We start from the raw sequence: 26718 nt of genomic DNA, 5'->3' as shown, positions 1-26718 counted from the left end.
CAGGGTAGCTGTATTAAAAGTAGAAATCAGAGTAGCATAGTTGGAGATGGAAGAGTAGGGCTAATTTGAGAAACACTTAAGAATTAGAATCAAGAAAACTGGTAACCAATTTGGTTTTGGTCTCCCAAATATGCCTGCACAATTGCCTACAGGGGAACTGTCCAAGCTATAAAGTAGTTCCTTTGGGAGAACCCCAAGGACAATTAACTAATTCTCCCATTACTGTTTTTGCTGATTTGTATAACCTGTTTAATGGCCACAGAGGGTAGATGGGATGGTCATGACAGTATCTAGCACAGCCTCTAAAGCTTACGGGCATCTGTGGTTTGGCTCCTAAGTTACTGAAGCAAGCCCTGCTTGCCCAGTGGAACTACTCACAAGCACCACATGGTGGCAATGGCACTGTTGCAGACTTGGCAGCAAAGCAGTCTCAGGGCAGTGCTGGAAGCCTTCGTGGAGCTGGGAATACGTTTTCTGGTCATGAAAACCTGCAAACTATGAATTCAGTGTAGCAGGAGAAAGTGGATGGCTTGTTTTTAATGGGGGACAAATCTCCTTGACTATCAGATACTTGGCTTATCAAAAACCTTACATTTAGCAGATACCCTTCTGACGTGAGCCCTGTACATGAAGAAGAGCCTCTTGTCTTGAGTTGAAATCAGTAACTGTCCTTACGGGGCTTCCTAGGGCTGTTTCTGTTGGTCCCTTCCCTCACACAGGTCCTCCTCTGTGAAATTCTCTAGGTACAGTCACCGTCTAGAATGGCAGTGCCGTGCAGACTGTGTCCCTGGCGCCAGGACAGTGTCTGACATGTGTAATAGATGGTCAGCAAATAGCTGTTGCGTGCACAAACAGCTAAATTAAGGAATTCACTCTTTGTTCTTTCTGCTAGAAACTAAATGTTCAAAGAACCCCAGAAAAAGAAGTGTCCCCACAAGCCAGAAATCAAACATTTTTGTATGGACTAACCCAAATCGCTTCTGAGTCCCACAGTACTAAGTCTTTGAAACACGCCTGTGTAAAATGTTAAGGGTCATGCTAATTTTAAATATCAAAAGTGTTTAAGCACCTTAATTATTTTTTTGCTCCTGAGCTTTTAAAAGAAAGTGCTGTGATAACTTCAAAAGGACATCACAATAAAGCAAGTCTATTAGGGAGAGTTTGATGGATTTTTTTTTTTTTATTCCTTTAATATCATTCTGAAATAATTTCATGGGCATTAATTGCATGAATATGGTCGGATTAAAAGTTGTTCAGCCAGAACTTACAATTCCATACTAGGTGATTTTAATTCCCATGCTAAAATTAATTGGTATGACATTCTTGCACTCCGGCAAGTTTCTAGAAGAGTATAACTTTCTCCGTGTCATTTTTTTTGTGTGTTTGTAGCAGAGAGACACCATGCAGGATAACCTGATAAAAATCAAGCAGGCGATGGACCAGCTGGAGGCTGTGTTAGAGCAGCAGGAGAGCCAGACTTCCAAAAAGTCCCCCCTCCTCATTGCCGATTCTTGTGCCTCCAAGGACCTGCTGACTCTGGAGCGACATACATCAGGAAAAGGTTTGCAGTATTGGCCACATTCCTCTTAAGCAAAGTTCTTCCCTTCCCTGAGTCTTTACCTCCAGAACAATGGTGACCTAGCTTGAACATTTCACGATCTTTGCTCAGCATATATTTTTTTGAGTCACTCCATGGGTCGTTTTAGAGCCTCGGTTCTTGTACTTGCTTAGAATTAACTTAACCATTCAGAGAGGCCAAGGGTGTTATTAAGTGTCATTGTCTGACTGGGTACCCACAGTGAGGAGAGGCTACGTGGAGCCCACAGGAAGCTGAGTGTAATGGGAAAGATTAGAAATAGGTAACCCCAACAGTTTAGAAAGCTTATCTTTAAAAAAACCCCAAAACCTCATATTCCTTATACCACAGGTGTCAGATCACAAAACCAGATAAAGCACATTCCATGTGCTTTCTGGTTTATAGGAAATGCCCTTTACTTCAGGAACTACATCTTGGTCCCAGAAAACCCAGTTATGTGGCAGAGTCAGGTGCTTTATCCCAACATTATAGTTGTCAACAAGGCCTGATGGATCTCTGAGGAGGCGTTTGGTGTTGATCAGAGCTGGCTTCCCGTAAGACACAGGTGGCAAACCAAGGCCCGCAGGCCAAATCCGGCCCTCCACCTTGTTTTATCCAGCCTGGCACCTTGTTTCTACCCAGTGGCAGTACCGAGCACCTTGCCCCTAGTTAATGAGTAATTTATACAGTCCTAAAATTACCTTCGGCCCTTTGAAGGCAACTGTGAGGTTGATGTGGCTCCCGGTGAAAATGAGTTTGACATACCTGCTGTAAGAAGTGAGAACTGAGCTGAGGGATAGTGGCATAAATGAAGGACAATAAAGTGAAATTTTAAGTATTTAAAGTGGTACCTCGGTACTCGTCATTAATTCGTTCTGACAAGTGGCGAGCAAGTGACGAATGAAAAAGCATTTTCTCTTGTGAGGTGGCATTGTGACCCATACAAGTTCTAGCAAGAACGATCAGTGGCCAGCAAGTGCCGAGTGCTGAAACATTTCTCATCAAAATGCAGTGAGTACCAGGTTTGACGAGTTCTGAAGCCACTGAATACCGAGGTACCAGTATAATTGGAAAGAGCTTTATGAAAAACGGCACATTGGGCAGGTTTTTAAATAGGGCAAATACGTAGCCAAGTAGATGAGAGGTTAGGCACAGGCATGGGTTTCCGAGGGGGAGCTGGTGCTTACGAATAGGCAGGTGTGGCGAGACCTCCCTAAGTGTTATTCTTTACTGTGTCAGTGATACCCACCCATCTAACTTAGTGTTCACATCATTGCTTCCTTCCCTGAGTCCTACTTAGGGCAATAAGGCCTTCCTTTGAGTCTTTCTAGGAACTCAACTCTTAATTACTCAGAATTGTGGCCTTGGTCAGGGAGTGTGCCATGGAGTATTTTCATGTTCGGGAGAAACAGTAGCTTATTATGCATGAGACGTTATAAACTCTGTTACTGTGGCAGTGGTTCAAATGTATTTCCTTAAATGCTTTCTTTGTAATTGTATCTTCATTAGTTCACACCCCAGATAATGAAGCCGGAAGTCTAGGCCTCAATACACTTCTCTTCTTTGAGGTGCTTTTACATCTTCAGTCTAAAAACAGACTAGACTTTAATTTTTGTGCACAATTTACAAAATGTTATTATCTGGCTTTCATCATGTGTGTAAATCTATCTCCTCTTTGGGGACAGGGTGTGTATTTTTTCCTGAAGACCTATAGACAGAATGTTTCTTTGTGACTATCTTTTTTTATTTTATTTTATAGATGCTATATTTTCATACATTTTTATTATGGATTTGAACCTTTTTGAAAATTTCTGAATCTCTCTCTACATAAAACGTTTTTGTTAGGTTTTACTTTATCCTTGGTAGTAAACTTACTCGTTGTTCCAGGGTCATCGCATCAAATGTCCTGCCCTCAGCATAGATCCGTCCTCCTGTTTATCTAAGGGTCATTCTCAAGCCTGCATTATATTTTTGGGCAGCACTGGCTGGGTAGCTCAGTTGGTTAGAGCATCATCGCAATACACTAAGGTTGCAGGTTCGATCCCTGGTCAGAGCACATACAAGAATCAACTGATGAGTGTGTAAATAAGTGGATTAACAAATCAATGTTTTTTTCTCTCTCCCTGTCTTCCCCCACTTCCTGTTCCTCTCTAAAACAATAAAAAAAAATTTGTGCATGTGCGTTTACTTACCCATTGTAAATTATACGTGCCTCCCTCTGCAGGTAAAGATTTTTCTTTTTCAAGATTTTATTTTTTAGAGAGAAGGAGAAGGAGAAACATTAATGTGCGGTTGCCTCTCACGTGACCCCCACTGGGGACCTGGCCCACAACCCAGGCATGTGCCCTGAGCAGGAATCAAACTGGCGACCCTTTGATTCGCAGGCTGGCGCTCAATCCACTGAGCCACACCAGCCAGGGCTAAAGTTATTTTATATCAGGCACTTTGTTGTTTTTTTCCTCCTCAGTTACCTGTCATTCATAAAGTAAACATTACCATTTGTAAGATCATAGTCCGTTATAACAGAAGTGATTTTCAGGCACATCTGAGCTTTTTTTTTATCTCATAGTACATTTATTCCTGGAGACACTTGTTAAAAATTCCTAGTTTCCTCCCCTGGAAGTTCTCAATCAACCAGGTGGATGGAGTATGTGCTTTTTAAAGCTGAATTTCACTGTGGGTTCTATATTTTATAGTCTGTCATTTCTTCATATCTCTTTTCTTCCCCAATGTCTTTTCCTTTGATTCTCCCAGTACTTTGCACACAATAGGCAGTCAGTAAATTTCTTAAATGTTTTGTCTGGTCCATATTCCCTACCCATGAAAAATATAACATATAACATGTTAAGATCCTCAGATAAGGAAATGCTGTAAGGGGGACTATGGTACTGTCCCAGTACTTGGGCTCGGATCCCTGCATTTATGAAATAACGACTGAGGGAAGAGAAGAACAGAAAAATTTTTGCCCCATATTTTCAGGTACCATTGAGTCATTGAATTCTAACTCAGGTTAACTTACTTTCTCCATAGCTCAATCCCATCACAGTGAAAAGAGGAACTGATATACTATATGTGCAAATGTGATGGAGTGACTTTTTCCTCTGTGTGTGTCCGAGGCTTCCTCCCTGCCCTTTCACTTCTTTTAGTAACCCTTCCCGGTGGTCAGTTCTGTGTGGTGTGATTCTTTAGAGCCTGTGCATTACCCTTTACCAGGCATCACCCTATATTTGGGGGAGATGATGTCCTTATTAAAAAGCTTTGTGTACCCAGATGAAAGAAAAACCTGCACAGTTAGACTCTGCTTACTTCCAGCAGCCGATGGCTGCGAGGCAGAGTTCTTGTGTTCCTATGTTCCTAGAAACACAAAGAAAACTATAAATAATGCATCTGAGAATTAACTCAGGAAATCAATAATTATTTCCCCCCAGGTCACCCAGTGTCTTAAAAAAACAGTTTAATTAATACAGCCCTTTGTTTACATTTTTCTGCTTCAGTTTATGGATTCTAGCTTTTCTAATAAAAGCTTGAAATAAATTACAGTCATCAGTGACTTTAATGGATAGAAGACATTTGTAATTTTAAGTATTTGTTTTTGCTTTTTAAATATTTCTGCCTTTAAGCTACTTCCTAGAAAGCAGTGGCACAGTGATACGTTTGGAGGAATTAATAAATAAAAAGCATAATACTAATGTGTCAGAACTTTGCCTTGGGTCTGTTTTGTGTTTTTTCCTTTCTTGGGCCATTTTATCATCAGTTCCATGTAGTCAGGGTTCCGTAAGAAGTCAGTGCCTTGGTGGGGGGGGGGGGGGGGAGCAGGGGGTTGGGTTTGTTCTGTTTTTCTTACTAATTGAAAATCTGAAGCAAAATACTACCTGTTTTTTCTTCCTCATGTGACACCTTCCCTCTCGTTTTCCCACACATGTAAAAGCTCACATCTGTTTTATAATCTTTGATGTGGAGGCAGTAGAGATGGAAAAGGGAATGTTCTTTGCTTTCCAGTACTTTCTCTTCCCTGTTATCTAAGAGGATTTGAGTATAATTTAGTTTCCTGTAGAGATTAAAAAAAAATTTATTCCCTATCCTTGTTTTCTTATCATTCAGGGCCCAAAAGTTGTAAATCTTTGGGGGGTTTTTCAGCCTTGACTCAGGTATCCTTGTTTACCCAGTCTTAAAGTGTTACCCAGTCTTAAAAAATAAATAAAGTGTTTATTTTTTAGTTCCATTTAGTGCTGGATCACTTATGTTTATGAAATTCTGTCTGATATACTTGCATAAAAACCAATTTGATTGTCACGGGTTGCTGCTTTTTAAAAAAGTTGATATACTCACCTGAATTATCACCGTCAGAACAAAGCAGTAAATTTCTTTGTTTTCTCATTTCTTCTAAAACAGTATTAATGTCAGAGAAAAGTAGTGAATGTCCTGTGAGTCAGAATCCGGAAAACCTTTCTGCAGACAAGGTTCAAGAGTATCTGGGTAGTTCCTCCAGTAAAAGTAAAGAAACGAGAGTGGAAAGGTAAGAAGTAGTCAATGTCAGGTTGTGTGTCTAACATCTGCTTATACTGAACTCTTACTGTTAAATATTTTTCACCATACTATCTCTAGTTTTTGTTGTTGTTGTTTTTTAAAGACTTTATTTATTTATTTTCAGAGACATGGGAAGGGAGGGAGAAAGAGGGAGAGAAACATCAGTGTGTGAGAGACACATCGACTGGTTGCCTCTCACACACCCCCAACCTGGGCCCTGGCCCGCAACCCAGGCATGTGCCCTGACCAGGAATTGAACCAGCGACCCTTTGGTTTGCAGGTCAGCACTCAATCCACTGAGCCACACCAGCCAGGACTAGGATGCTTTTTTATATGATTGTATACAGGCTTTTTGGTTCTACACAAGGCGTGAGCTACAACATCCTTCTGAAGGTCAGAACAAAGCACAGAACCAAAACATAAACAAGCCTGGAGGCTAATGGTAGACTTCTCCAAGGCAGCCCCTGCCCTAATTAAAGGAAGGGTTTTGGCCTTCATATATTGATTTATTCCAGGAATTATTCACAGTATCTATCAAGGTGTCTATTCAAATCACTGTTGAGATTAGACTGTATAGTACTTCATATTTTCAAAAACACTTTACCTACTTTCTCATTTGATCTTTACAACAGCATTGTGAAGGTTAAAGGGTAAGTTGTTCTGGATTATTATTCCTATTTGATAGTTCAGGAAGAGTCTCAGAGCCATTAGGGTCCAGTCCCACTGCTCTAGGAAGGAAAAGGAATTCATATTCGAGTTCCTGCTGAGTGTGTGTACATTTATCTTTCTGATAATCAGGGCAAAGTTGTCAAAAATCTGATCACACCATCTTTTCCAAACCTCTTGGATTGGCCGAGGATATATTTTTGAGGCTGGGGTACTGGCCTTGTGTCTGATGAATTAAAAGGTCTGTCCTCCATACGTACTAAACCCATGTTTATTTACTTATTTTTATTGTTAAAAATGTATTTTTTTAATTATGTTTTATTGATTGTACTTGTCCCAATATTTTCCCCCTTTGTCCTTCTCCACCCAGCACCCTCCACTCCCTTGGGCAATGCCCCCACCAATGGTCATGTCCATATGCAAGTAAACCTGTGTTTAGAGGTAATGACTTCATTGTCAAGCTTTAACTAGTTGAGCTAACCACCCATTTAATTTTAGACCAAATATTTCTGCTCTTCCTCCCCCTTCCCCTAAGAGATTTCTGTTAAAGAACCTACATTTAATTGAACTTCCTCCCACTAGACTACTTGAGAGCCACAGCTTAGGTCTTGCTCATCTTTAATCCATAGGGCTTAGTTTTAGTGCCTGACTCACAGTAAACACCCAATAATTAATTAACTTTACTGGCTGATCTCTGGGGTCCTTTAAATCTCATAAGTATCACCCTGACTGGTGTGGCTCAGTGGGTTGGGTGTCCTCCTGCAAACCAAAGGGTTGCTAGTTTGATTCCTGGTCAGGGCTCGTGCCTGGGTTGTGGGCCAGGTCCCCAGTTGGAGTGCATATGAGGGGTAACCAGTTGATGTTTCTCTTGCACATTGATGTTTTTCTCCCTCCCTTCCCCTCTCTCTAAAATAAATAAATAAACATCTTTAAAAAAAAATAAATCTGTTAAGTATCTTATTCAGAAAAGTCCTAAAATCTGAAAGAGTAAAGGAATTACTGTGTGCATGAACTCTTCTAACAATAGTTTATAACTGGCTTTTGTTTTTAGAATGACTTGATGTTGAAAAGGCAAGAGATAGGAGTGAGTCTAGGAATCGTGCTGCAATTGGGTAGAAAGAGTGAGTGTAACGATGTCAGAGTTAATCAACTTTTCCTTTCATGAGAGATCTGATTCTCACACATCCATGGGGACTCATGAATTTGAGTAAGTGGCGGGAGATAACTTGCTGAAATTTGCAGACATGCTTGTAAACAACTAGGAGGTGTACTTACTGCCTCAGACCAGATCCTACGGGGAGATGTTCTTTGTCACCCCTGACACATTGGGAATCACGAGTCCAGAGTTCTGGCCGTCACTTGGGCCAGCTCTGACAATGAGCTGTTTCACTTAATGCTTTGTCTGCCCTGAAAGTATAAGCCTTTTCACAGAAAGCTGTGGTGACGGTTTTCTTCTTTCATTCTTTCTAGGTCTTCCTCTTCTAAATCCCAGTTGTTGGATGACATGGGGTATGTGCATAGCAACTCACAGAGTCTTCAGAACAGAAACTGCCCATCTCAAAAGGAGCTCATTAAGGGTATTGATATGGAGGAGCAACAACCAACCGAGTCTGAGGCCCAAGATTTAATGGAGCCGTCATATTTGTCAAGACAAGATCTCGGTAATATCTCATCTGCTGTGTTGGAGAAAACACTTTTATTGCCCTGGCTGGTACAGCTCAGTGGATTGGGTGACAGCCTAAGAACCAAAGGGTCACAGGTTCAATTCCCAGTCAGGGAGCATGCCTGGGTTTCAGACCGGGTCCGGGTCCCTGGTGGGGCGCGTATGAGAGGCAACCACACATTGATGTTTCTCTTCCCCTCTTTCTCCCTCCCTTACCCTCTCTCTAAAAATTAAATAAATAAATAAAATCTTAAAAAGAAAAGAAAAGAAAACACTTTTATTTTACTCTGAATCTTACCTAAAGGTATTCTGGTTAGTCATCTTTCAGAGGTATTGGTATATCATGAATGCATCTGGTATACTTAAACCCATTTTTAAAAAATAGCTTGAATGTTAATCCAAGTTTACTTGAAAATTATTGCAGTTAATTTGTCTATATTGGTTTAACTTTTTGAAGATGAGAGAGTCTTGGTCCTCTAAATATTTGATTTCAACTGTGAAATAAGAGTTCTAGAGCCCTAGAATAAAGTTTTAGGTCTGTCCTTGATTGAAAAGTGAGTTAAATTTCCAAAGTAAGTTCTTATTTTCTGAATAAATGAATATAAATGACTATATATGTTATGCCTTATAAATCACTTTAAATGAATGGTGTGTTTTATGGCTTATAAATCAAAGTTTGAATTACTAAAGAAAATTTTAAATGAATCCTCAAAAACACATCATCATAAAAGGTGCTCTTTGTCATCTAAATGTAGTATTTGGCCGTTTTAATTAGGGTCATTTTAGGAATCTCGTACATTGTACTTAGCTGTGCTTACTTCCTGATGGAGTGAAATTTTCTGAAATGTTTTGGGGTGGTCTTCTATTTTTAATTATGTGATGATACCTGATGATTTATTAAGTGAAAAAAGTAATTGATATCATCATGGATGACAAAAGTTGAATATTTCTTATTTTCAGCCTTTTTTCCCTTCCCTTGCTAAAGTACTATATGCGCATTGCCAAACAGTTGGATAATGTAGGTAATGAAAAAGGAATATTTAAACTAGATAAAACAAATGACTAAAGTTATAGAAAGCATACCTTATAATATTGCATGTCATGGATTCTAAGACACAAATTTTTTTCATGTTAGGACTCTAAAATAGGATGGCATCTTTTCTTTTTTTTAATTTTTAATTGCAGTAAAAAATACATAACATAAAATTTATCATCTTAACCACTTTCAGGTGTTTAGTAGTGTTACGTATATTCTCATTGTCGTGCAGCTATTCTCTAGAATTTGTCCATTTTGCAAAACTGAAACTATACCCATTAAATAGCGACCCCCCATTTCCCCCTACCCTGTCCCCTGCAACCACCATACTGTTGGTTTCCCAGAGTTTGGCTACTTTAAATACCTCATATAAGTGGCCCTGGCCAGTGTGGTTAGAGCGTCCTATTCACTGAAAGGTCTCAGGTTCGATTCCTAATCAGGGCACATACTCGCAATCAGGTTGTGAGTTCAGTCCCAGGATATTTCTCTCTCACGTCATTGTTTCTCTCTCTCTGTCCCCTTTTCCATTCCTCTCTGTAAAAGCAATAAATGTATCCTCGGGGAAGGATTAAATATATATATTTAAATAGCTCACATAAGTGGAATAGTACAGTATTTTTTTTTTTTTTTTTTGCAACTGACTTCTTTCACTTAGCCTAATGTCCTCAACGTTCATCCATGTTTGTAGCATGTGACAGGATTTTCTTCTTTTTATAAAGCTATTCATTTAAGCTTTTTAAAAACCATTGTATATACCACATCTTATTTATCCATTCATCCATTGATAGACACGTGGGTTGCTTCCACTCTCGGCTATTGTAAACAATGCTGCAATGAACATAGGTGTGTGCATTTCGCTGTTTTATTGTAATTAAGCGTAATGGATGGAGAGTGCTGCATTGGAATAGCGGTGCCAATCTGTTATTGGACATTCAGGTTGTTTCTGACACTTCACTGTTGTGAACAATATTACAGCAAACATGTCCATGACTCCACTTGTACATGCATCTTTCATTCCCTTAGGATACATTTCTCAAACTTGAATTATTGACTGGAAGTGGAAACACACAAGACTTTTGGAATATAATGCCAAATAGTCCTTTAGAAAAGTTAAGCCACGTTGCACCTCCACCAACAGTATATTAGCACACCCATTTTTCTTTTAACCTAACTTGATTTTTTTTTTTTTTAAGATTTTATTTGTTTTTAGAGAGAGGGGAAGAGAGGGAGAGAACATCGATAGGTTGCCTCTCGCACACCCCCAGCGAGGAACCTGGCCCGCAGTCCAGGCATGTGCCCTGACGGGAACCAGTGACCCCGGAACGGTTTGTGGAATAAGGCCCAACCCGCCGAGCTACACCAGCAGTCAGGGCTTCATCTATCTTTTTAATTCTTAGCAGAGACTAGACTTTGTAATTCAAGACTCATTGTCATGTAAATTAAACTTCTTCCCCCATTCCTTTCAGAGGGAACCCCTGCCCTAGAATCTGGAACCAGACTCTTCGATGACCCAGAGTCTGATCCCTATGAAGACAGAGCCCCCGAGCCAGCTCCTGTTTGCAGCCTGCCGACTTCAACCTCTGCACGGACGTTACCCCAATTCCAAGTTGAAGAATCTGCCCAGAGTCCAGCTACTGCTCAAACTACTAACACTGCTGGGCATCATGTGAAGGGAGAAAGTGTGAGCGGGGAGAAGCCAGAAGTGGTATCTTCAACAAAAACAGTCAACAAAAGAATATCAATGGTGGCGTCAGGCTTGACCCAAAACGAATTAGTAAGTACATCCATGTGCATTTCCCTGATGACTGACACTGCATTCATGTACTACAAATACCAGTTTTGAATAGGTTCTAGCAGTAGATAACTTACGGAAGAAATATAGGAAATAGAAAAAATTCGATGTAATTTAATTTCCATTACTAATTTCAGAAATTCTGGACCTAGATAAAATGATCGCCTGGGTTACTTTGTATATATTTAGTTAAGGAAATAATTATTAAATATTTAGAGAGATTATAGTTGTGGGTATGATATAGGGCATTTTAATTTTATTTCTATTTTAAAAAGCAAGTAGGTGTAGCTCTACTCCCCAGAAGGCATCTTTTCCCCGCCTTGGTTTATATCTGAGAGAACGCACAGGCATGATTAACTGAATTCTGACTGGTTCCAAGCACACCGCCAGCTAATGACATTTCTCCAGTGTTGATCTGCCTTTGTCCTGGCTTGTGACCCAGGTATTTAATAGCCTGCCCTATCATTTCTGCCCTACAACAGCCCCTCTTTCCTATTAGGATTTTGACATTTCTTTGGTCCCTTCATGGGGGAAACAGGAATTTGTTTCACACTGTGGAAAAATACCCATTAAAATATTAAGACCAATGAAACATTGTTTCTATTTGGACTGAGTGTAGATTTCAGACATCTTAGGAAACTTACCTCCCCTGTAACTAATCACCATTGGTATCACTTCATAATAAAATAATTGAGTGAATGTATCTTAAAGAACCATGACAAGATAACACACTAGAGTATCAAATTAATTCAGTGGTAGGTGTAATTTATTACACACTGAGAGATGACCCAGTCATTCTTGGTATCTGTCTTACTGTATCCTTCCTAGGATAAGAACTGTTTCTCATTTTCATCCTCAGTTCTCTGTGGCAGCAACTCAGCATCACATTCTCTGTGGCCAGATGTGTCCCACTAGGGCAAAGTGAGCTATGTCTGCCCTGGAAGGTACAATGAATAAATTCGCATCAGCAATTTTAGAATTCTAATTTCACAAGCAGGTGCCCAGACCAGCTATTTGCTCCACACATTCATACCTGTGTCTATGTTGCTCTTGATCATCTGCCTACGTATCTGGAATTCCCACTTATTCATTGAAAATCAGCATTCCTTGTTTTGTGAGTTCAGCTTCTCAGAAATGGCTAAAATGATCTAATCTCTCGCCGTGGGCAACTCTGAGCCGCAGATTAGACTGTAAGTGGCTTGGGTACATGTTGTCTTTAAATAAGCAAAGAGGAAAACTTCAGCTCCGTTCAGACTTGCTGAAGTGTGGTAAATTTATTAGGAAATAGGAAAGCTGCTGACTGTATTACACGTGATTAATTCTGAAGCCCATATTAAGATGATCTTTTCAGCAGTTGCTCTTCTAACTGAACACTGTTTCAAGGCTGGGATTTCAGCAATTAATCAGTTCAGAATTGCTAATGATCCCGGCAGAGGGCAGTGGCAAAGGGGGGGAAGATATCATTAGCTTCTCTGGCCTGCCTTTTTGGTGCCCTGTGGCAATATGGAATGAGGCCGCATGAAAGAAAGATGGCCCGATCTCCACTGCGACATCGTGTGGCACGGAAATATTGGCATGGGTGGTGATGGCTAATAAATGATGGCCTTGGTAAACACTGTTATTTACCAAACAGTAACTACTAATTATGTCAGCTGTGTCCATAATGGACCTGGTTAATTTCTTCATCTGCCTTTTGTTGTTGTTGTTGATAGAAAATAGCTAGATGGCTCTAGACTTCTTTTGGGAATAATATAAGTCTCTTCCAGTTCTTCTCCTTAAGAGGAATTGATAGTTTTTGCACTCTTGACTTGAATGTCTTACAGCTATCAGAGGATTGTATCTTGATTTAAGCCACATATCTGTAGAATAACTTCCTGTGTAGGCTAGTTACCTCTCCGCTTATAGAGTGTAAGCTGATAAATCTAAATTGTAGTATTGTAGAGTATCATTCTGCAAGGGAGTCTGATGATATCTGCTATGAAAGGGAATATGAATATTATTTTGAATCCTTGGTTATAGTTCATGTCTGCTAGCATGAACTACTTTAGAATTTCTTCCTCTGATTTATATATAATTTGTACTAAATTGCTATTTACCTTGAGACTTCAGACATGTTCGAATAAAAAGAATGTACCTTTGCTGAGGAAAACAATGGGAGACTCAAAGCTAGGATAACTAATGCTCTAAGCTGTGCACTGGAGGTGATTTATAATAACGTAACCTTTTATTTGATTTCAGATGCTCGTGCACAAGTTTGGCAGAAAACACCAGATCACTGTAACTGATCTGATTACTGAAGAGACCACTCACGTCATTATGAAAACAGGTACACCAAGGACCCCCATAGCACGCGCCGCACCTGTTGCGTAGAACTACGTGAGGGAGAGGGGTATCTGTTAGGCATGGCATGGGCAAAAGTCTTCCATTAGTCCATCGATTATCATTTTGTGAAAGAAAAATTACAGTTTTGCTATTTCCTGACCCCTTTGTGTTTTGGATTAAGATTTGAGAGTGGTCACCCTGGCCAGTGCAGCTGGCTCACTTCGTTGGAGCGCTGTTCCATAAACCGAAAGGTGGCGGGGTTTGATTCCTGGTCGGGGCACGTACCTAGGTTACAGGTTCAGCCCCCAGTTGGGGTGCATACAAGAGGCAGCCGATCCATGTTTCTCTTTCATATCTGTTTCTCTCCCTTTCCCTCTTTCTGAAATCAATAAGCATGTCCTCAGATAAGGGGGAAAAATACGTTAATTTAAAAAAAAAAGATGTGGTGAGCCAGAACGATGGACCACTTCTGTTAGCCCACCCTGCCCGGACTGCTGTGTGGTGTGGGCTTTCCAGGAAGGCAGAGCTCAAGTCCCAGGGCGGCAGATGGGGCAAAGAGGAGAATGGGACACAAGTGAGTCTTTATCCAAAATCTGGGTGGTTAGAAACCCCAGCCACTGTCGACTCCACGTCCTAGCTTCACACAAACACCAGTCTGAGGGTGGTTGAGAGTTTTTCAGGAAACAAGTCCGATGTCAGCTCTGAGATACCCTCACATGTGAAAAAGGAAAAATGGGGGCGGGGGGGGATTCATTTGTCCTATACCTTCCCCTTTTAAAATCTTAATTATGACTCCCGTGATCATGGAGACCTTAAAGGCTTTTAGTTGACTGTGAGCTAAACCTGAGTAAGCATTTCAGGGCTGCTAAAAAGCGTGTTTGAAATTGGGCCTCATTAATTCAGGCCTTATGCCTGGAACAACTGAAGTAAAGGTCCTGACCCCCCACCGTGCTCTCTGCTGGAGCGACAGCCTGGGAGATGTGTGTGTGTTCTGTTTGGAGCACCATGCCTTCCTTTTAAGCTGGTCACCGACACGTTAGAGAGTATTTTTCCAGAGGTAGGTGGTGAGGATGGGGAAAGAGAATTCAGAGCAGTGTTATTTGAAGAACGGATGGAGGAAAGAGAAAACTTAAGGGAACAAGACTGCTGTCTTCAAATATTTGAAGAGTTGTTATCTGGAAGAGGAGTTAGGCTTGTGCATGGGCTCCAGGAAGCAAAAACCAGTGCATGCAGCACACAGGAGATACAGCTCTTAAAAGCTTTCTGACAAAATCGACTCTTGGGAAATGCAATGGTCCACTCTGTTCACATTGCTCAGGTCCTTGAGTAGAGGGTCCAGACTCCTTGCCAGGGACACATTGCCTTAGAACCTCTAAGATGTTGGGTTTCTACTGTGTATACATCATACCACAGGGTCAGAGGGTAATTAATACAGGAACCAAATGCCAGAACAAGGGTACCTCGAACCAAGTACTATTTTAGAGATGAATGTCATTAAAGTTTAATGTGTCTTAAGCTATAGGTTTGCCTCAAAGCTGCTGGAAGGTGAAAAGGAAATTTTAAAATGTAAATTAAATCTGAAGTAATTAATCTTTAAACTCAAAAGCAATGTAACTTTTGATCTAGAAATGAGCTAAAATTCCTGAGTTCGAAGCATATTATTAAATCAACTTTTGCCCTGGCTTATGTGGCTCAGTGGACTGAGCATCAGCCTGTGAACGGAAAGGTGGCAGGTTTGATTCCTGGTGAGGGCGCATGCCTGGGTTGCAGGCCTGGTCCCCAGTTGGGGGCGCGTGAGAGGCAGCCAATCACTATCTCTCACATCGATGTTTCTCTCCCTCTCTTTCTCCCTCCCCTCTCTCTAAAAATAAATAAATAAACTTTTTTAAAAATAAACTTTTGTAGCAGTTAAACAAAAACCTCTAAAACTGTGATGAAAGAAAAAAGATTTTAATTATTTGTGAAGAATTCTGTGAGGAAGAATGGCTGTTGCTACTACTGGCAGATGGGCTGCTGTGTTTAGGACTTGGTCAGTTAAACACAGGGAATCCTAAAACTGAGGGAATACATTTCTTCCCTCAGTTCTCTTATTCTTCAAAGGGGTTTTTGAAACACTAGGAAATAAACAAGTGATTCTTCAGCTACTACTTTCTGAAATACTTAGGTTGAAAGGAGAAAAGCCATGAAAATACTCTGTATTTTCCTGTCCCTCTCAGGGGAATTAGGGGATTAGGATTCCCCAGCTAGAAGTCCGGGGGTGAAAATTTGTCACTTACATTGACATTTCAGATCCAGGATTTCAACAATACTCTTTTTCTTCTCCTTTACATTTTTGCCATCCAGTACAATAGATCTTCCCCGTCCACATGTATCAGTACTACAATGTGGATACACAGTAATGGATGTCTCTAGCTAGTGTTGGCATTAGAAGACAGGGCAGACGTTTTCTCTGGTTTTAATTTCATATCCGTCTTTTCCAGCTTCCAAAGATCCGCACACTCTGGCTATAATGAGAGGCGCTCCCAGCCTCTGATTCTATCACCAGGGTATTGGAATCACCGATCTAGATTGATTTCAAGTCATATACAGAGCCAGAGCCGGAGCCGGAATTCTTCAGCTTCTTAGAGCAGCACTTCCTGACTTTGTTTTCAACTTCTACTAATCCTTTGGATATTTTTCATTCTGCAGATGCTGATTTTGTCTGTGAACGGACACTGAAATATTTTCTGGGAATTGCAGGAGGAAAATGGGTAGTTAGCTATTTCTGTAAGTACAGTGTACTTCCCTCCTCCCTTTAACACCTCAGAATTGCATTTTTACACCTAACATTTTAACACCTAAGGGGTTTTTTTTTTTTTACTGATGCTGAATCTGGATTACCAAAAGGTCTTTAACAGATAACACCAGATAACACTAAACTAGCTTTATCTTTAACACATATCTCTTTGTTCAGATAAGCTGGTATTGTTGGGAAAATGGATTTCTTCTTATAACTAATAGGACCTAATCTGCTCCTAGCAACCTTAGGGTTAACAGAGGAAGGAGGGATTTATTTAATAATAGGCAGAAATTTGCCTGCATCAGGCACTTTATTATAATGTTTGGATTAAGCATCAACTTTGTCTCCAGAAGGAAATCTCTGCTACAAGTCTTATTAAAGAGCTGTGGCTTTATTGAGAGGGGACGTCTGCTCAGTGTTATTCCTCCCGAGCTCTCCTGTGAATCGCCTCGCTGTTCACCTCCATGAAAAGAGCATGTTCTTCTTCATTGTGACCTGTCTTTTCTGTGATCTCTTTAGGGGTGACCCAGTCTGTTAAAGAAAGAAAGATTCTAGATGAGGTAGGTACTTGATGTTACAAACTAATCAGAAAGACTTGGTGCCATTGAGTCACACAAACACTAAAAATTTACCTGCTTCCTTCCTTGCACAACTTGCCACAGATTTCCCTTGGTGATGGGAATCAGCAAGGGTTATGCAGAGCAGCCCTGACCGGTGCGGCTCAGTTGGTTGGTCATCGTCCCGCAAAGTGAAAGGTCGCCACTTCAATGCCCAGTTAAGGCACATACCTGGGTTGAGCTTCAGTCCGTGGTCTAGGCGCCTGCAAGGGGCAGCCAATCGATGTTTCTCTTCTCTCTCTCTCCCTCCTTTGTCCTTTCTCTAAAAATAAATTTAAAAATCGCCTCCTCCCCCAAAAGAAAAAGGCTAAGAAAATTCTTTCATATTGATATGCAAATCTATTTGTTTAGAAATCAGATTCCTTCAAAGAGATGTTACTCTTTTTTACCAGACTGAGAACAGTGGGAGGTAATAAGATGAGTGTAGGAGGAGGAATAATTTTAGACCAGAGCCATCGAAGAGGTGCTGGTGACAACAGGTCAGGGAAAATAAAACTAGCGAGAAGTTTTAAACTATTATGTACCATTCAGTATATTCATAATTAATTCAGTGACGTTTTTGTTGGTGTTAACTTCATTCAGTGGCTTATACTATTGGGAGCCTACCGTGTGCTGGGCACCAGGAACACTGCAGTGAACAAGACCGGCAGGTCCGTAGTCCGGTTGTGTTCCTGTTCTGTTGAGGGAGAACTCGCAGTAATAAAGAGCATTTAAGATACCGGTAAATACTATACATAGGTTAGTAACTGGCTGGAGGCAGATAATGACTACTTTAGTTAAGGAGAAACAGGGAAGGCTTCTGAAATGCTTCAGCTGTAACCTAAAACACAAGAAAGAACTGGCCTTGAAAAACGTAGGTAGCAAAGTGTAGGCAGAGGAACGGCAAGCATAAAGGTCATGAAGGAGGAATGAGCTTGCTTGTTAAAGAAAAATAGACTTCTGTAGCTGGAAGGTAGTAATTGGTGAGTAATATGTAGGGAGCAGAGGTTAGACAAGGCATTGGAGAAGGTTGGAGACAAGGGCCAGATCAGGGAGGATTTGGTGTAAATCAAGGTAAGGAATCTGAATTTTCTGTGCAGGGTAATTGGAGACATGGAGGTGGTAAGAAGAGGCTGGTTGGAGGTACATTTGGAGATAGGACTGATGAATGGGTTCAACTTGGGAGATGAGGTGAAGGGAAGGAATTGAGAGGGTGGACCATGGGATGGATGTTGGTAGTATTAATAGTGGGAGGGGGGTTAGAATCAAGAGCTCTGTTTTAAATTACATCAATAATAAACCAATTTTTAGCCCTGGCTGATGGGGCTCAGTGGATTGAGCGCCGGCCTGTGAACCAAAGGGTCGCCGGTTCGAGTGTCAGTCAGGGAACGTGCCTGGGTTGAGGGCCAGGTCCCCAGTGTGGGGCACATGACAGGCAACCACACATTGATGTTTCTCTCCCTCTCTTTCTCCCTCCCTTCCACTCTCTAAAAATTAGTAAATAAAATCTTTTTTAGAAAAATAATAAACCAATTTTTAAAAAAAGAACACTCCATTTTAGATGAGTAAATTTGGGGTTTTACACTAGACATCTAGGTAGAGGTTAAGTAGGGATGGGCACAATCAAGCCTATAAATTTGAGCGTCATCTCCAAATCGATGACATATTTATCGTCAGACTCCTCTCTTAAGTGGCTAGGAAGCGTTACGCAGTCTCCCTGCTGTCAGCCTGTGGTTATGGTAGCCTGCTTCATTTTGTAATGCTCTTGGCAACAGACGTGATCTTCCCCTACAGCCTGAGTTTTAGTCGGGATTGTTTCTGAGCATTCTTCCCCAAATTTCTCCCAAAAGCCTTGACCTCCCCAATCCCATTATTCTTGTCCTTGATCAGTCAAAATAGTGATTAGGAAAAACCTTTTTCTTCAGTGTATTAAATGTATTGAATGTACTTTATCATTTTGGTTTCATTAACTAAATCTCTCAATGAAAATCTGAGAAGCCCTTAGATGGTAATACACAATTGATTTAAGAGGTCACGAATTCTCCAGTTATCTTTATAACAGCACAGTATTAGCCGTTTAATCTAAATGCTAAGTGAATGTTTTGAGAGGAGGTAAATGTTGAAAACTAAAATACAGTAAGTCCCAGCCAGGTGAAAAAACAGTTGTTAATTTCTGCCCACAAATGTTTGCTTCAGGGAACTGATTTCAGCATCTGAGACACTGGTCGTTTCATCCAGTCCCCCAAAACCTGTGATTATGGGGAGATGGTCAAAATACGATATGGCGATGCTCGGCTCCTCATATACGACACATCTACTCTGCCTCCATTGAAGGAGGCTTCTCTTTGATCCCTGTGGTTTGGGTTTGGTTTCTTTCAGTGTGATTTTGAAGTCAGAGGAGACGTTATCAATGGAAGGAACCACCAAGGTCCAAAGCGAGCAAGAGAATCCCAGGACAGAAAGGTAAAGCCAGCCTGGCTGGTGTGGTTCAGTGGATCGAGTGCTGACCTGCAAACCAAAGGGTCACCTGTTCGATTCACAGTCTGGGCACGTGCCCGGGTTGCGGGCCAGGTCCCCGGTATGGGTGCTCCAGGAGGCAACCACACATTGATGTTTCTCTCCCTCTCTTTCTCCCTCCTTTCCCCTCTCTAAAAATAAATAAATAAAATCTTTTAAAAATTAAAAAAAAAAGAAAGGTAAAGCCCATGCATTCCATCCCCCTTAATTCCTCTTTTAAGAGGATTATGTGTTGCTAGGTGCTTCCATATAGGGTTTGTTTGTTTGTTTGTTTTAGTTCTAGCCAACAAGGTAAATAAGTATTATATCCATTTTATGAATGGTTTAGAAAAGCAGTGTAATTTGGCCGATCTGGGGTTCAGATCTCGGCTGATAAGTGGCAGAGCTGGGATTTGAAACAGATGGGAGTCTAAACCTTTGCTCTTTGCGCTTCACCATAGTCTCCTGCTCTAAAGCCGCGTGGTAAGTGCTGTAGAGGGGGTGCACCCAGAGCTGTCAGTGGGTGCCTAGAACAGAAAGTGAGTGATAATCGGTAGCTAACATCTGTGTAATGTTCAATGTGTGCCAGTATGAAACCGCAACCATGTTTTAACTGATTGGCAATTTTACAGCAAACCTCTGAGACATGTACAACAATTATGCCTATTTTATAAATGAGGAAATTGAGGCTCAGGGAGGTGGAGTATGTTGCCCGAGCTCACACAGCTAATTGTGAACCCACTACTAGAAGTTGAACCCAGGCAGTCTAGCTTCAGTATCTGAGCTCTTAATGACGATATTACCGTTTCTTGTAAAATTATAGAAAGTTTCACCAAGGAGGAAAATAGATTCACCTAACATCTTTGAAAATGAAGGACTAGAGGCCCAGGAACACTCACGTGATATTCCCCAGATCATCCTGTAGCAAATAACGTGGCCAAAATTATGTCCTTCTCTCAGGGAGAAGTCCAGGCAAGATTTCACACCTGCCTGTCAGGCCTGAGCCGGCAGCTTTCGCAGGTCCCTGACAGAGAGAGTGCGCGTGTTCCCAGCCTGCATTTCTTCCTTTCAAGTGTACCACCAGGTGTTTCGGAGCATCCCTGCAAGGAGCATCTCTGTCCCTTTACAGAACCTGAGGGAGAACCAGTAGAGGTGGTTTTCCAAGGAAAACCTCTTTGGGAGATGATCACAAATCAAGCCCTGGAACTCTGAGCCCTTGGGGGCAGCCCGCCCTCCCCTTTTTAACCTATCCAGGCACTTCCACATGCCAAGAAAAGCCGCTGGCCCTGCCTCTGCCTTCACCCAGGGGAGCCCTGCAAGCAGCCATTTGTTTCTATGCCACTGTATGCAAGGCAGAATTAGCACCAGCTTTTCCCCTCCTTCAAAGGAAATTGCAGTGTTGGGGGGTTTTCCTGCATTTGGGGTGGCAATGATGGAAGGACCGGTCAAAGTCACGACATTCTAAAGACAAAAAATATCACCGTAGTATCTTCCCGTGGGAAAGAAATGTGTGTGTAGAAGTGAAAGTTCGAATTTCTCATAATTAGACATACTCCTCAATTTTTTTCCAGCAGCCTGGATGGAAAAAAATTCTAATCTTTCGTACTTTTTATGGTAACATAGGGCTCCAGCAGGCTGCCCAGGGAAAACGTTGAGCATTATCAGCATCTGGATGCTGTTAACAGGTTGGGGGTTAAAAAGTTTATTCGTACAGCAAGGGTGGCACAGACGGGGGCTGTCACTTCAAACGGGGACAGATCTGTTTTGCTGTCCTTTCTCATTCCTCTGTCCTCTGGCTGTAGTTAAAATGGGGGTCGGAGGATATTTCCTAAAAGGTAGTCATATGCTTTTGGCTTCCTGAATTTTTCTCTCTCCCAGTCTTATATTTGAAGTGAGGTGAGTTCTAGGCCTAAGCAATTTTCTCTTTAGTGGAATGGGGAGAAGGAAAGAGGGTGAAGGAAGCGAGGGTTACTCAAATGATGTACGTCCAGCCAGCTGGCACAAATTCAGGTTTCTTCTTGGACACGATGCCCCCATCCTTCCCTAAGAACCTGTGCCGGTGCGTGGGTACAAGTGTGTCTGTCCAGCACAGTGGCCACCAGCCGTATGTGCTGTTTAAATTGTAAGTAACTAAAATAAAATAGGAAGTTTAGTTTCTCGCTCATCTCAGCCACATTTTAGGTGCTCAGTAGCTGCATGTGACTCGTAGCCACCTTGTTAATACAAATATAGAACATCTCCATCATCAGAGAAAGTTCTTTCGGATGAACTGTGAGTGGAAGAGGCCCCTAGGAGGTGCGGCGTGGTCTGTGTCTCCCGGAAATCTGGTGGTCAGGTCAGCTGAGTGAGGAGGGGCGGAACCAGGCTTCACTTCATTGTTCCTGAAGGAACAGTGGGCATGCTCAGAGCAGCGTGAAGGCAGGAACAGATGCTCTGAGACCAGGAGAAAAGGAGGATGTACACCTACAACAAACATAGGCCTCTCTGCCAGTGAGGGTCACGGTTAGTACTGATGTACCAAGTTTGGATAAACATCAAAGGTCAGCTAGAAGCTGGATTTCTTGCATTAAACCAAATAAGGACCTTTTTTCCCCCCCTTCTCATCTCTGACAAGAAGTGGAGTCACCTGGAAAAGGTCATCAGGGAGGAGCCTGGGCCTGGCGGGTGGCAAGGTGGATGCGCAGCCCTTGAGTGACAAAGCATGGCTGTAGGGTAGATCGGCTGCATCCCGCTTCAGAAACGCCTGCTGAATCGCATGGTGCTCTGGGCGGTGGACTCACTCTCTGGAGTGGCAGTAGGAATTGTCATTGGTAAACAAAAGGAAAAAGGTTCTTATTTTCTGAGAGTCTCTTTACATTGTTTTTTACAAAACTCATACTCTTGTAACTAGTGTTTTTTTGTTGTTTTGTTTTCTCCCTCTGTTCCCCTCTTCTCCCAGATCTTCAGGGGCCTAGAAATCTGTTGCTATGGGCCCTTTATCAACATGCCCACAGGTAAGAGACTGGGAGAACTGCAGAGTCCAGCACCAGCCTTTTCCTTACATAGTGGAGTGTTACAGGAGGGATCATCTTATGGGGGTTCCTCAGTCTGGTGAGAGGTTAGTCTATTTCTCTATCACCCGTCAGAAAAATCTGCACCTAAATGCTACCATATTTAAAAAAAAAGCTAGAGGGCAGGAAGAATTGATATCTAGGACACAGTGTGTTCTGTGTTCAGATGGGGTAGAGCTGCTCTTGCCCGCCCTTTGGTCTAAGCAAGGGGAGAAATAAGTTAGGGGGAGAGTTCTGTTCTTCCTAAGCCATCTGCATTTGAGAGTGAGGAAAGCACAGCAGCTGCACGCGCCCTGGGAACCTGGGCTCCCCATGCGGGCCCAGAGCAGGGAAGGGCTCGATGAACATTTTCTCATTACATCTGACACCGACTGTGATGCTCCGTTCGGGAGTGCCGTGGGGCTCCGTGGAGGTGTGTGGTACTGAGGCTCTGGTGCACGTGTGGATATGGGTCGTTATTTTCAAAACGAAGGCTAACTACTGCTACCTCTGTGCCCACTTCCGCCCGAGGGGTCAAGTCCTCTTACTCTCAGAAGGGGGCCTTGCCGTCTGGTCGGGGATAGATGACTGGCAGTGAAAGAGCCTGGCAGAGTAATTTTGCTTATGTCTTCTTTATTGGTTATCGATTGAGTTTTGATGAAATTTCCACGTGCCACACGTAGATTTCTCGGTGTTTTTGTACTTTGGTATAATGAAAACGAGCGCCTCTAGTGGGTATCATTTTGGAGGTGAGTCAGTTGACCTCAATATATTCAGACAAAGAGGAGCACCGTAGCAATCTCCAGAAATAGGCTGATAGAAAAGTGTACCCGAAGGGGTCCGGAAGCCACCCAAGGGTCAGTTCTCCCAGTTTTCCAGGTACCAATAAAACCCAGGGGCAGTCTCCTGTGGTTTCCGTCCCCCTGACGTTGCTGAACCAGCTCGCCAGATAGCCTTTCCAGCTGGTGTGCTGCGTCTCTGTCCACGATGACGGGTTTTCTTTTCGTTTTGTTTTTTTTTTTTTCAAGGAACTGTTTTCCCATCTCTTGACATTTACAGTGATTACCACCAAGTACAGTGCTCTCAGTGGCCGTGATTATCAGTTACCAGCACAGAATTAGGCAAGGAGGCAGGGAAGACAGTGGGTGTTTTTTTTTCACAGAATCTTAGCCAGCAATTTAGCAAATTAGTGGAAATTAGATCTTGAGTTTTATTTGAGAGACTATTAAACCTTATCTATCAAGTGGCCTTATGGGGACTGATAACCAGAATCAGTAGCATATCAGTGACAAATTAACTTAGACTCCATACCCCTCCACTTGAAAGCCTTTCTGTCCCTTCGGGGCAAAGAGACAGGGACTCCCAGCTGAGAAGTCTTTCTGTAAGTCTTCGTGCAGAGGAGTGTGGGGTGCAGAGCCCGGTTAAACGTGTAGATGACTATGGTGATTTTCTCTCTCAATGCCTCTTTAGATCAACTAGAGCGGATGGTGCGGCTTTGTGGGGCTGCCGTGGTGAAGGAGCCTTCAGCGTTCACCATCGGCGAGGTAAGCGCTAGTCAGAGGAGGAGGACACACATTCTGTCTGATGACTGAGCGAGCGGCCCCCATCAGTCCCCATGAACCGGCCCTTCACACCCCAGTGTAGCCCGAGAAGCTTCTCTTCGCCCCAAGCCTTGTCTGACCACAGGTCTGTGCCAGAAGTCTCCATATGTAAGGGGTGAGCAAGGACCTGAGAGCTGGAAGTGTTTAATACACGGAGGGAAGGCTCTTTACCTCCAGCCCTTTTTGCTGTGTGCCCTTCCCCCTCCTGTGTGGTTGCCCCAGAGCAGCCTGCTTCAGCACACCACCAAGAAGTGGTGAGGTGACTGTTCCCAAAGTCCTGTTCTGGTATCCTCAATGTCGTTTCCTCCCTGGGGACGCAGGGCTCTCACCCAGTTGTGGTCATGCAGCCGGATGCCTGGACAGAGGACAGTGGCTCCCACGGTAAGTCTTGCTGTAAAACCTTCGTCAAGAGACGTGTGGGGTAGAGAGCCCGGGCGAAGTGTGCAGATCACTGTGGCGGTTTCAGGTCTGGGTGTCCTGCTTAGATCGGCCGGAGTGGGTGGTGCACCTGTGCGGGGCTTTAGAAGGCCGCAAGCACGTGTCTGTCATATGGAGTCCTGTGCCACCACAGATTACCTGGTGCTTAATTAGCACAGTTCTCAGCACGGCTGAGGTGCTCAACAAATATTTCTTGAATGAATGAATGGCTAAAATGTCCTTTTGAAACTTTTTTTGTTTGTTGATTTATTTTGCATTATAAAAGTAATGCATGAACTATTTCCAGTGGGGGGGATTAAATATGGATGTTCATTACATGAAATAGAAAGGAACATTAACAATAAAAGCATCCCAGTAATCCCACCACTTGGAGATGGTCACCATCAAATTCTGCCAGGCGCATGTGTGTGTGTACACACATACATGTATGTCACACGAGTGTGGTCATGCTCGTCAGACTGTTTTGCTTTCTCACTTCAGATATTGCAAATCTGTTTCCCCATTACCAAATTTCCATACTCTCTTGCTCTCTCCGATGACTTTTCCTGTAACAGACTGGAGCTTACGTTCATAAAGTTGTCAGAAGCTGTAGGCTTTCAGCAGCAGTCACTCCTCAGGCTCCCGAGTGAGGTCCTGTGTCCTGAAGCATCGCTTAAAATCAGCACGCGTGCTCCTGCCTCAGCAGCCGTGGGAACCCATACGAGCAGGTCCCCAGCCCAGACTGACTAGACTCTGGTCTGGTGGAGTGTGAATTGACACTAATCTTTGCTTGTGTTCTCTGTCCTCAGTGATTGGGCAGATGTGTAAGGCTCCTGTGGTGACCCGAGAGTGGGTATTGGACAGCGTGGCCCTCTACCAGTGCCAGGAGCTGGACGCCTACCTGGTCCCCAAGCCTGCACAGAGTGGCTGCTGAGTCCCACCAGCCCTGTGTGCCGGGTATGCAGAGCCCTTCTCCACCAGACCCCGAGGATAAGCTTAAGAAGTGGCCTTTTCCAGGCCCTGGGATCTTCTCTTTAGTCCTTCCACAGTCCTGGTTACTAAATATTTTATGTACTTCAGCCTGAAAAGGACTTCTGGCTGTGCAGGGGTCCCTTAAAGATTTTCTGCTTCAAGTCTCCCTTTGAAATCTGTCATGAGCACGAAATTGCGGTAATTTTTCACCTGAAAAGAATTTCAAACGCCACCAATTGAGCAAGATGCTGATTCATTATTTATCAGCCTTAGTCCTTGTACTGGGGCTGGAGGCTTAGAGCTGGCGGCACAGAGTAGCTGGGTTTGGAGTAGACGGTGTCCCTGAATTCGTTTCTCTAAAACCCTGTGCTCGTAAAGGCCAGGAGTCAAACCCTTCAGTGGAAGGTGAGTACTTAGGGACCTGTGATGAGACTTAAACCAAAACAGTCCATGGGCAGCTCTCAAAGGCCGGAGTGGAGCATTGGCAGGGAATTCAGAGGCAGGAACTGGACAGAAATGTGAGATTTGAGGGTTAATTACAGAGGGTGGTCACACTGACCCTGATCTCCAAAAGTCTAGGCAAGAACTGGTGTCCAGAGAGAGTCTTCTAATACCCTGTTGGTAATAAAAAAAATAAAATACTCTTGTGGCTCTGATAGGTAACCCATTCCTCTTGAAATGTAAGGTCTCTGATACGAATATTTCATGTCTGGAAAATGACGGATCCCACCAGAAAGGGAGCTGTTGCGTTCCTTGAGGTAATTTTTTTTCCTTCTGCTCCCTATTGCTGAATGTACGGCTTCATAAATAATTTTGTTTGCTGAAGGAAGAGAAACTGTTTTTTATAAACTCATTACCCGTGACTGTTTATAGCTGCTGGAAGGACCAGGTCTTCCTTTGTCCCCGGTGTGTGAGGGCAGTGCCGACCTCTCTGTATGTAACGTGTTTTGTAAACGTACTGTTCACCTGCAAATAAAGTTGGTGCACGTGCTTCCATCACGTGTGACCGTGCTTAACACTCGCGCCGCCACACTTCTGGGAGCCTTTTCACTGCGCGCGAGTCTCCTTGTCCACGCCGTGGGGGTTCTAACAGTGCCTGCCTCCCAGGGTTAGTAAGGGTCTTCACAGCCTGTTGTATTAGCTCCTATCAACGGCCATAACAAATTGTCACAAACACAGTGGCATACGACAATGCCCATTTATTTATTATCTGAGTTCTGTAGGTCAGAAGTCCAAGTTGGCTCAG

At 42.8% G+C, this 26718-nt stretch overlaps 1 protein-coding gene across 6 annotated transcripts in view; it reads left to right on the top strand.

The window, feature by feature from the left end:
• BRCA1 (BRCA1 DNA repair associated) overlaps positions 1-26457 on the top strand; it is a 51177-nt gene extending 24720 nt beyond the window's left edge. For all 6 annotated transcript variants that reach the window (XM_071219389.1, XM_071219392.1, XM_071219391.1 and 3 more), the window contains 12 exons: positions 1390-1561; positions 5969-6092; positions 8240-8430; positions 10935-11242; positions 13499-13586; positions 16271-16348; positions 16881-16921; positions 19337-19420; positions 22392-22446; positions 23953-24026; positions 24404-24464; positions 25310-26457. In XM_071219389.1, coding sequence (XP_071075490.1) covers positions 1390-1561; positions 5969-6092; positions 8240-8430; positions 10935-11242; positions 13499-13586; positions 16271-16348; positions 16881-16921; positions 19337-19420; positions 22392-22446; positions 23953-24026; positions 24404-24464; positions 25310-25434 — 1401 coding nt within the window. In that variant the 3' untranslated portion in view covers positions 25435-26457. The remainder of the gene's footprint in view (positions 1-1389; positions 1562-5968; positions 6093-8239; positions 8431-10934; positions 11243-13498; positions 13587-16270; positions 16349-16880; positions 16922-19336; positions 19421-22391; positions 22447-23952; positions 24027-24403; positions 24465-25309) is intronic.
• The last annotated feature ends 261 nt before the right edge of the window (positions 26458-26718 follow it).

This window comes from Desmodus rotundus, chromosome 9 (genome assembly GCF_022682495.2).
Source record: "Desmodus rotundus isolate HL8 chromosome 9, HLdesRot8A.1, whole genome shotgun sequence".
Lineage (NCBI taxonomy): Eukaryota > Metazoa > Chordata > Mammalia > Chiroptera > Phyllostomidae > Desmodus > Desmodus rotundus.
This window is presented reverse-complemented; position numbering and strand designations above follow the sequence as displayed.